Below are 10,977 nucleotides of genomic sequence, written 5' to 3' on the forward strand. Positions count from 1 at the left end.
TTTTTGCTAGTTTCTGTCTACCTTGTAATCCCCAAGAGTTTTACATCCATTCCAAGTCTTCTGTCATCAAAGGGAGACAATGCAAACCCAAATACCTGGCTCAGGGGCAGGGGCAACAGCCACTTTCTATTTTGCAGGTTCTAAATGTAACATCAAGGGATCAAAAGGTTCAGAATTCCAGCTAGGCTTGGCAGCACACACCTGGACCAACACTCACTGTGTGAGAACCTGCCAGAAACAAAACAAAAAAACTGATCCACAAAACCAAACATTAGCCACAAGCGTTTTCCAACAAGTCCCTTTTATTTATTTAGCTGCAATAAATTTTCTTTATTAACTAAATCTCCGGGAATTTTCAGCATAAGATTTAGTGTATTAATGACCACCAACACCTGGCTCTGAGGCTTGTTCAGCCTCTTCCAGTCCTTAGCAGGAGTTAGAGGAAGAGGCATCATTGACAGAGACCAAGTCAGGGGCTGCGGTCTTCCTTCCCTAGCTGGGCAAGCTGCTCAACTCTTGCCCAGAACAGGAAAAGAGGCGGTTTCTCAGAAGAATTAAAACGAATTTGACAATGAATCAGTAAGAGTTTTAACAATTTAGACTTATCAATATATTGGTCCAAACTCAAAATTTCTTTTCACGTTGCAGTTTACTCTTTTGGTATGAAATCATCTTACTCCCTGTGCAGAAATGAATCAACTCAGTGCAAAGAAAAACCTGGAATAGTCTCATCTTGCTTTGGGAAAAGGCTTCCTGCTCCTCCTCAATCTCTCAACAGATGAACACACATTCCCCCCAAAGGTTACTTCTGGCCCTGGATGTACACACAGGCAGCTTCTGATGGAACTACCAAGGGCATCTGGAGGCACTCGCTACGCAGGCGGCCTTCGCAAAGGTCTTAAAGTCAACCCTGGCCAACAGTCCACGAGCGTGTGGAATGGCTCTGCTTTTCCAACGACTTCTGCTATTTCATTTCATAAACTAGGCTCGGAGGCTGCGTTGGGATTATCAGGAGCCAGAGCAGCAGTGGCGGCGGCGGCGGCAGTGGCTCCCCGAGGTAGAACCTCAATCACGCGAGGCTTGTCAATGATACGGGCTGTCCGGTTTCCCTTCTCCACAATGCCGACGATCCACGCTTGGTGACCCTCTCCATACTTGGAAGATTTGATTTCCGAACAAAAGCGGGCAGCCTGTTCTCTCGGCAGACAAATCAGTAATCCCCCGGAGGTTTCAGCCGATGTTCCTTGGAGGAGGCCAAAGCGTCCACTGGCTTTGCTGATGGCAGCCATCTTGGCAATGATTGGCAGATTATGGATGACGAAGGACACTTCATTTTTTTGTTGTTTTGCGAGGTTCTGAGAGTGTCCTAAAATGCCAAAGCCTGTGATATCCGTGGCAGCGTGGGCGTTAAATGTGTGCATCAAGCCAGCAGCAGTCCGGTTTAGAGTAGCCATGTTGAACATAGCTTCCTGATAGGCCAGCTCTACTTCTTCTCTGGAAACCACCATCTTGATTTTACTCCATTTTTCAGGATTATCCAGCCATTGGTGGGCATTGGAGGCAACCTGGGTTCCCAAGGGTTTGGTTAACACCAGGACATCTCCTACCACTGCACTATCAGGCATTATGATTTCATTCTGCTGGCACACCACAGTGGCAACCCCACCGATGATAATCCACGGGTTGACCACTGTCTGTCCACCGGTCACTGCGGTTCCTCCCTCCTCGGCAGCGTCACGGAAGCCTTTGATCATGAGCGGGGTTACCTTCTCGCGCTCCTTCTCGCTCATGCTCTGACTGACACTGAGCAACATCAACATGTTGTCACACTCGGTGATGCCCATGGCGTAGAGATCACTGAGCACATTGGCACAGGCTATGCGCCCCATCATGTACGGATCTTCCACCAAGGGGTAAAAGAAGTCGGTGGTCTGCACCAGCGACAGGCCGCCGTGCCTCAGGGGGATGACGCAGGAGTCCATCCCAATGCTCAGCGAGGGAAGGGCTGAGCTGGGGCCCGGCCTGGTGCCCAGGCCCCCTTCCTGCGCCGTCTCCTCTGGACCTCCGACCAGCGAGGCGAGCGGGGGCTGCAGCGCGGGCCGCGTCAGTCCCTCCAGGAGTTTGAGCAGAGTCTCCTGGGGGACCTTGCAGCCTCAGCCCTTCATGCCGGAGAAGCTCGTCAGCCGCCAGCTCGGGCTGAAGCCCAGGGTCTGGGGATCGAACGGCCGGTAGTTGGAGAAACTCCGGCTTGCCGGGCCAAAGGAACCCTCCGCCGCCACCAGCGCCGCCATGGCCTCTCCGCTGGCTCCTGGCGCTGCTTCCGCCATCGCGCAGCCCGCGGGGGAGGCCGGACGGACCCTAAGGCCCCAGTACCTGCAGGGGAGCCTACTTGTCACGCAGGCAAAGGTTACCCGAGGAAACGGTGCGCAGCACGTGTGGGACCGGAGGACGCAAACCACTCTGCCGGCGCGAGCGCCGCGCGGCGTCTATTTATATACAGCGTGATTGACAGCCACACCACCCAATGACGACTCCTGTACCGAGAGGCGGGCTTCCTTTACTCGGGAAGGTATATTACAAATTAACCGTCTGCTTGCACAACCGGTCCCCGCGAGATTATCACGTGAACTTTCTGTAACTGGCCTGGAACGCTCTTCTCTATGTAGACCAGGGTGGCCTCGAACTCACGTCTATCCGTCTGGCTCAGTTTCCCAAGTGCTGGTATTTCAGAGAGGAGCCAAGATGCCCCGCTCCCCTTAAAAATGTGAACCTGGTCTTGGAAGTGGTTGGCTTTGGCTTTACGGAAGGGTAGCTCACTTGGTGAAGGAAGCCCTAACAGTTGGCTAACCCCATGAAGGTCAGAATGGTGCCAGTGACATTTGACAAGACACAAAATAAATCTAGGGTCAGAAAACACTCTAAGGGGAGAAATGGGGGGAAAAAGGGGACGTTGCAAAGCAAATACTATCATTACTTAAGCAAATTGCAACATCAATGTTGCAAAATTTCACATGAAAACACAGATTTGGGTACTGTTTTGGCCATTAACTGCCAATGACGAATGACTGTCTCCTGACCAAGTTAATTTATTAATGCAGCAGAATAGCTTACTTGGCTACTCTGTGCTAAGATGTCCATATTTCCTGAAGTTAATGTATATGAGAATTCATGATAGATTCAGGAAGGAAGCCAATAGCTACTAAAATTGTGTGAAACCCAGAGTAGTACACTCTCTCTGGATGTACTGACACAGCCTGTAATTCCAGCCCTGGAAAGCTGAAGTAGGAAGACGATGATAGTCTAGGCTAGTCTGGGCTACACAATGAGACCTTGTCTAAAAAAAAAAAAAAAAAAATAGAAGCGGGAGAGATGGGTTAGTGTTTAAGAGCATTTGCTAGAGCTGGGTGGTGGCGGCGCACGCCTTTAATCCCAGTACTCGGGAGGAAGAGGCAGGCAGATCTCTGTGAGTTTGGGGCCAGCTTGATCTATAAGAGCTAGTTCTAGGACAGGGCTCCAAAGCTACAGAGAAATCCGGTCTTGAAAAATCAAAACAAAATAAAACAAAAAGAGAGTGAGCATTTGCTAGTCTTGCAGAGGACCTGGGTTTGGTTCCCATCACCCACATGGCAGCTAGCTAACAAACATCTGTAATTCCGGTTTCCAGCGGATCTGATGTCCCATTCCGGCTTCTGAGAGCACCAGAGTGCACAGTCATACATGTAGGCAAAATGCTCCTACACATACAAAATGAAAATAAATAAATCTCTCAGTGTTGTGCTTGGTGATGTGCGCGGGTGCTCAAGAACAACTTTGTGTGATTGGTTCTCTTCTCCCACCTTTAATGGGTTCATGGGATCTAACTGAAGTTGTCAAGATTTTCACAGCAGCCGGGCAGTGGTGACACACACTTTTAATCCCATCATTTGGGAGGCAGAGGTAGGAGGATCTTTGTGAGTTCGAGGTCAACCTGGTTAACACGGTGAGTTCCAGGATGGCCAGGGTTACAAAACAAAACAACAAAAAAATAAGATTTACTTGTTGGGCAGTGTTGTGCCTTTTCCCCCCAGCACTTGGGAGGCAGAAGCAGGTGGGGCTCAGTGAGTTTGAGGCCAGCCTGGTCTACAGTGACTTCTAGGACAGCTAAGGCTACACAAAAAAACCCTGTCTAGAAATTCTTTTTTCATGGCAAATGCTTTTCCTCACTAAACCATCTCACTAGCCCCAGATTATAATTTTTAAAATGAGAGTTATAGCTTTAATAGTAACACTCTAAGACGTTTTTTGTGTTGTAGCTATTTTAATTTTCATAAAAATGTTGTGAGTTAGACTTCTGTTCTCACTGTATGAGAACATGAGGCGCGGGGGCTGGAGAGATGGCTCAGCTGGTAAAAGAGTGTTTGCCGCTCTTTCAGAGGACACAGATTTATTTCTCAGCTCACACTTGGTGGCTTAGATGTCCCTATAACTCCAGCTCCAGGAGCTCTAAGACCCTCTTCTGGCTTCTTCATCCACTTGTGTCATGCCTTCAGACACTCACGCACACAACGATAATGAAACAGGGTTTCTCCGTGTATCTCAAACTGTCCTGGAACTCTCTCTGTAAACCAGGCTGGCCTCGAACTCACAGAGATCCGCCTGCCTCTGCCTCCCGAGGGCTGGGATTAAAGGCGTGCGCCACCATACCCTGCTTTCAACTTTCTAAGAAATAGATTGATTTTTATTTTGTGTGTATGAGTGTTTTGCCCACAGGTATTTAAATGGAACTGAGTGACAGATGCCATATCAGTGCTGGCATCTGAATCTGGACCCTCTGGAAGAGCAGACAGCATTCTTAAATCTTTGAGCCATCTCTCCGGTCCTCAATTTTTTTTTTTTTTTGGTTTTTCAAGACAGGGTTTCTCTGTGGCTTTGGAGCCTATCCTGGAACTAGCTCTGTAGACCAGGCTGGTCTCGAACTCACAGAGATCCGCCTGCCTCTGCCTCCCAAGGCGTGCGCCACCACCGCCCGGCCGGTCCTCAATTTTTTAAAAAGAGGAAAATTTGGGCCAAAAAGACAGCTCAAGGGTAAAAGTACTGGCTACTAAGCCTGAAGACCTACATTTGATCCCCAGGACAGAAGCAGTGGAAGGGAAGGATGGACTTCCATAGGATTCACATGCATGCACACACACACACACATGTTCACATTCATACACACGCAAACACTCACACCCACACACATGGATGCACACCCACACATAAACACACACATGCACACATGTGGGATACTACCTTAACTAGACAAAAGGTGTGTTCCATGTGTTTACACATTTCTTTAATTACGTCAAGATGTGTTGCTCTGCCGGCCTGAGGTACCTGACTAGTCTAATAAAAGGCTGGATGGCCCAGAGCTGGCTAGGCAGGAGAGGGACAGGTGCGCTTGTGGGGCAAAGAGAATAAGTTGGGGGAGAGGGGAGGAATCTAGGCTCAGGTCAAGGAGAGAAGAACAGGGAGGAAGAAGGGGAGACACCCCCACCAGCCAGTCGGGCAGCTGCAAGACAGGCACAGAGGAAAGCAGTACGTACAGAATGAAAGACAGATAAAAAGCCCCAAGGCAAAACACAGATGAAGAGAAACAGCTTAAATTAAGTTTTAAGAGCTAGCAGAAAATGAGCCTAAGCTAAGGCAGAGCATTCACAGCAATGGATAAGTCTCTGTGCCGTGATTGGGGAGTTGGTTGGTGGCCCAAAAGAAAGCCTGTTACACACACACACACACCAAGTAAAATGTAATTTAGAAAAGTAAAGTATATATTTCAGAATTTATAAAAACAAAAAATGGTACAGTGATAAAACACTAGATATGGAAGTAAAAAATTTTGGATTTTTTAAGGTTTTTTTAAAAGTCATTAGTTACACATAATAATGCATTTCAATGACAGTTCTTGAATATATACTGTATTTTGATCATATTTAGGCCCCTAGTCCTTTCTATCCACTCCACTCTGCTGGTTCCTTCCCCTTCCAGTGAGATCCACTGCACACCCCTGTCTTTGGTAAGGGTGTGGGGCCAGCCTGCCAAGGAGCATGCTCTCATACACCTGACCTTTGAACTTTGACAGAACTTTTGCACTCAACGCAATCAAGAGATCCATTCCTGCCCCTCCACACCACTTCAGTAAATTGGGGATCATAGCTCCTGTTTAGGGGGTAGCGTGATGGCAGGGTGAAAGAGTCAAGCCTTTGCAGCTTCTCAGCACATGACACACTTGAAGGAGTCTCCTGTCTCAAAGAGGAAAAAAAAATCCATTGTGTTAATTCTGTCAGCACCTGGCAGGGTGAACAGTGACTGGACCCGGTAGACTTGTTGTCCTCTTGCTCTTTGGCGTTTCCCCTCTCGATTGAAATGTGTAATTCTGTGTTTGAGACAGGGTCTCACTATGTAGCCCAGGCAGTCTCTACCTTGAGGCGGACAATACTTTGTTCCTGCAGAATGCCAGGTTGTCTGAGTGCCATGCTGGTATGTAGCGTGCACAGGGCAGGGGCTGCTGTGTCCCCTTCTCTTGTCCTGGCCCTGTCCATGGCATGGCATGTATCAGCTGAGTAAATCCTTCTGTATAGTTATCCGTCCATTTGGACACACATGAAGAGGCAAGCATTTTCCATGTGTATCTGTCTTCTCACTTAGTATTCACAGCAACCAGCTGGGTGTGGTGGCACACGCCTGTAATCCCAGCACTTGGGAGGTGGAGACAGAAGGGTTGGGAGTTCAAGGCTAGACTTAGCTGTCCAGGCTATCTGTCAAGTTTGAAGCTAGCCTGGACAACAAGAGAGCTTAGGAGAAAAAAAAATACAGTCTTCACAGCAGCCCCAGGAAAGGCTACTGTTTCCTTTAAATATTTTTGTTTGTTTTAGAGAGGCTTTTTATATTCTAGACTAGCACTCTTATCAATTGAGCAATATTGCCAATGCCTTTTTATTTATTTTATTTATCTATTTATTTTGGTTTTTCAAGATAGGATTTCACTATGTAGTTCTGGTTGTCCTGGAACTCACTGTGTAGACCAGGCTGGCCTCAAAATAGAGATCCATTTGCCTATGCCTCCCAGAGTCCTGGGACTAAAGGTGTGTGCCACCACTGCCTGACTCTATGCTTTTTTTAAAAAAAAGACAGTATTTTATTATGTAGCCCAAATTTACATTATTAAGCCTGAAATCATTATGGCCAGATATATTGTTTCATGTTTATATATATATATATACATATATATGTATATATATATATAGTGTATAGGTGTGGGGTGTGTGTATATGTGTGTGTTGTGTGTGTGTGGTATGTGTATAAGTGTGTGTGGTTGTGTGGTGTGTGTATATGTGTGTGTTGTGTGGTGTGTGTGTGTGTGCGCATGTGTATCTGTGTTTCAGCACATGTGTGGAGGTCAGAGGACTTTGCAGGAGCGGTCAGGAAGATCTTTTATCCACTGAGCCATCTCTCAGTTCTCTGTTTTGTGACAATGGTCCCGCTCTGTAACCCACCCTGTTCTAGAACTCACAGCTCAGGCTGTCTTTGAGCTCACAGAGATCCTTTCGCTTCCGCCTCCAGAGTCCTGGGCTTCTAGGCATGTACCATTGTACCTTATGTAGGATATTATTTTAAGGTGTGTTACTTTTGTTAATGCTCTGGAACACTTGTTTAGTGATGCAAAGATTATTTGATTAAAGAAAATTATCTTGTGGTCAGGAGGTTACGTCAGCAACTAGCTGACAGGATGTGGCGGGGAGGAGCCTGATGGAGGAGGATTTTAAGGAGGGGGCGAGAAGGGGCGGGGCTTCTGGAGAGCAGCGAGGAGAGGAGGGAGCTACTTGCTATTCAGTCTGTCTCTGGAGCAGGTTTCTACCTCAACCTTTGAACCTTGAGTTCTTCAGAGGGACAGAGATTTAGATAAGCTCCCTTTGTAGCTTTGAAAGAGTCGGTACCTGAGGGAACAGAATTTCCACAGGTTTCTGCTCTAGAGGCCTAACCACTGCTGAGTTGCATCTCCCCCACACTGGCCATGATACTCTGCAGCACTACAGGCCCAGGAGAGTGGGGGCAGCCACTCATGATCAAAATCACGAGACAAAGGAGATCCTTCTTCCTTGAGTCTGCTTTAAGTTTAAGTCACGCGCACGCATGTGTGTAGACACATGCACTTGTGGAGGACAATTTTTGGGAGTTCATTTTCTCCCTCTGCTATGTGGGTCCAGGGGACTTGGTGACTGGTGTTGAGCCGCTGAGCCATCCTGGTGGCTCCTTTAAGGTTTTATTTTTCCTACTCAGGTGCTTTATCACAGTGACCAAAAATAATGAACATAGTCTGAGACTGCCAAGGTAAAACCTAGGGCTGGAGAGCGGAGAATAAAGAAGTTTCAAAAATAGAGGGGTCTGGCCAAGCATGGTTGTGCTTGCCTGTCACCTCGGTACTCGGGGAGCTGAGCTGAGGCAGGAGGATCAAGAGCTCAAGTTCTGCATGACAAGCCCCAGGGATACTTCGGTCTGCAGCTGTTTAGTAAAAGTGTGTGTGTGTGTGTGTGTGTGTGTGTGTGTGTGGTGTGTAACCATCTCTTCAGTCCCACTAATATATTTTTAATTACATAATTTACCTATTACAAAGCCACTTTTTTTTGGGGGGGGGTCTGGGCATGGTGGCAACACTTCATTCATTTATTTATTTTCTTATTTATTTTTCTCTTTTGAGACAGGGTTTCCCTGCAGCTTTGGAGCCTGTCCTGGAACTTGCTCTGTAGATCAGGCTGTCCTCTGTTGCGGGAGGTCCTTCCGCTCCTCCAGCCTATAGCCGCTGAGATACCCGCCCATTGGGGCGTGGTCTCTCTCCCTTTAAAAAAGCGGCCACTTCCTTCTCTCGCTCTCTTCACTTCCTGCTCGGCTGGCGGCTAGACTCCCTTCCTGGTCGTACAGAGGGCTGACGGTGATCTGTAAGTTTTTTTCCCCTTTAAATAAATACTACCCTGTTAATTATAATTCCAAACTGCTGTGGCATCGTTTGTGACTTACGTCTACAGTCCTCAAACTCAGAGATCCGCCTGCCTCTGCCTCTTGAGAGCTGGGATTAAGGGCGTGCGCCACCACCACCCAGTTTGGCTCATACTTTTATTCCCAGAACCTGGGAAGCAAAGACAGGAGGATCTCTGTGAGTTCCGGGCCAGTCAAGGTTACTTTGTGAGACAGAGCAAAACCCACCTGTCTTACTTAGTCAGTGTCCTATTGCTGTGAGAGGACAGGGGGACCACAGCAACTTTCCCCCCCAAGACAGGGTTTCTCTGTGTAACACCTCTGGCTGTCCTGGAACTCACTTTGTAGACCAGGCTGGCTTCAAACTCACAGAGATCCACTTGCCTCTGCCTCCCAAGTGCTGGAATTAAAGGCGTGTGCCACCACCACCAGCTGAGCACAGCAACTCTTACAAAGGAAAACATTTAACTGGGGCTGGCTTACAGGTTCAGAGGTTCAGCCCATTGTTGTCATGGCGGGAAGCATGGCGGCGTGCAGGCAGATATGTTGGAGAGGCGCTGAGAGTTCTTCATCTGGATCCATAGGCAGCAGGAAGTACATGAGACACACCAGGCCTGACTTCAGCTTCTGAGCCCTCAAAGCCGGCATCCAAGGACACACTTCCTCCAACAACACAACACCTGCTCCAACAAGGCCACACCTCCTAATAGTGCCACCACTCCCTGTGCCAATGAGGGCCATTTTCATTCAAACCACCACACTACCATTTTAAGAGTACTGTGTGTGTGTGTATGTGTGTGTGTGTATGCATATGCTGGTGGCCAAAGACACGAGAAAGGGGTGTCCAGTTCTTTGAAGTTGGGGTTCAGAGAGTCTGTTTGTAGACTGCCTGATGTGAGTGCTGGGATCCAAACTGAGGTCCTCCAGTAGAGCAACAAGAACGCTTAACCTCTCTCTAAGTCACCTCTCTAGATCCTGCGAAACCATTTTCAGTGTAGCAGGCAGTCTAGAGAAGAACAGGGAAGTTAAAACAGCCTGAACTGCTACCGCTAGAGAGATGCATTAGCACCTCAGGCCTCCGTGTGTGCCAGGCATGGTGCGGCATGGTGCTCTCTAAAGTCTCAGAACTCAGGAGACTGAGGCAGAAGGATTGCTGTGACGTGAGGCCTGAGCTGGCTACACTCAAATTCCAGGCCTGTGTGGGCTACTCTCTCTAGAAAACAAACAAATAAAAAACAAACAAAACAGGTTTCCTGCATGTGTGTGGACAACAGTTACCTCATGATGAACTCTAGGGGGCGTCCTGTCACTGTGTGTGTGTGTGTGTGTGTGTGTGTGTGTGTGTGTGTGTGTGTGTGTTTCTCTTAAAGCAGGATAATCCTATTTGGAGTTGTCCAGAATGTTTGGAAGAATGGCACCCACTAGCATACATAACTTTTATGTTCATGTCTCAGTTAAAACAAACAAAATCTTAGGAACCAGGAGAGTTAGCACATAACTCTAATCCAGGAGAGCAAGATCATGCTTGTCTACATAGCAAGTATCAGGCTAGCCTGGGCTACACAAAGCCCTATCTCAGAAACTAAAATTTTAAAAAATGTACTGTATACACAATAAAAAAATAAAATTAAAAAAATAAAAATGTACATATGCCCTCCTCTGTGCCAGGCACTGAAGGATACACAACAGACAAAGCCCCTTGTCAGGCTGGCAAGATAGTTCATTGGGCAATGACCCTTGCTGCCAACCTGAGTTCCTGAGTTCAATACCTGGAACCTACGTGGTAGGAAGCACTACCTCCTACAAGTTGTCCACTGCAGATAAATGAGAAGCAGTGGTCTGGAGGGGAGGTGGTTTATGAGTGAGTGTTGTGTGATTGTGGCCGGGGAAGATTTCAGTGAGCCTTCAAAGTCAGTCCTGAATGGGATGAGTAAGTGTGAGGATGGTGGAGGAGCAGAGGGGAGGGATTGGTACATAGAGGGCGCG

General features: G+C 47.7%; 1 protein-coding gene and 1 long non-coding RNA gene across 2 annotated transcripts in view; both read right to left on the reverse strand.

Moving 5' to 3' along the window:
- Window positions 1–284: 284 nt before the first annotated feature.
- Window positions 285–2,478, reverse strand: Sephs2 (selenophosphate synthetase 2). Its single transcript, XM_005372463.1, has one exon. It carries the CDS (start codon window positions 2,325–2,327, stop codon window positions 975–977), a length of 1,353 nt encoding a protein of 450 aa, XP_005372520.2. The 5' UTR covers window positions 2,328–2,478; the 3' UTR covers window positions 285–974.
- The window catches only part of LOC106143870, a 17,090-nt gene continuing 6,402 nt past the window's right edge, over window positions 290–10,977 (reverse strand). Inside the window, exon 3 of the long non-coding RNA XR_001229010.2 lies at window positions 290–404. This is a non-coding gene — a long non-coding RNA (uncharacterized LOC106143870). The remainder of the gene's footprint in view (window positions 405–10,977) is intronic.

The sequence above is a fragment of the Microtus ochrogaster genome, chromosome 8, assembly GCF_000317375.1.
Source record: "Microtus ochrogaster isolate Prairie Vole_2 chromosome 8, MicOch1.0, whole genome shotgun sequence".
In the NCBI taxonomy this organism is placed as follows: domain Eukaryota; kingdom Metazoa; phylum Chordata; class Mammalia; order Rodentia; family Cricetidae; genus Microtus; species Microtus ochrogaster.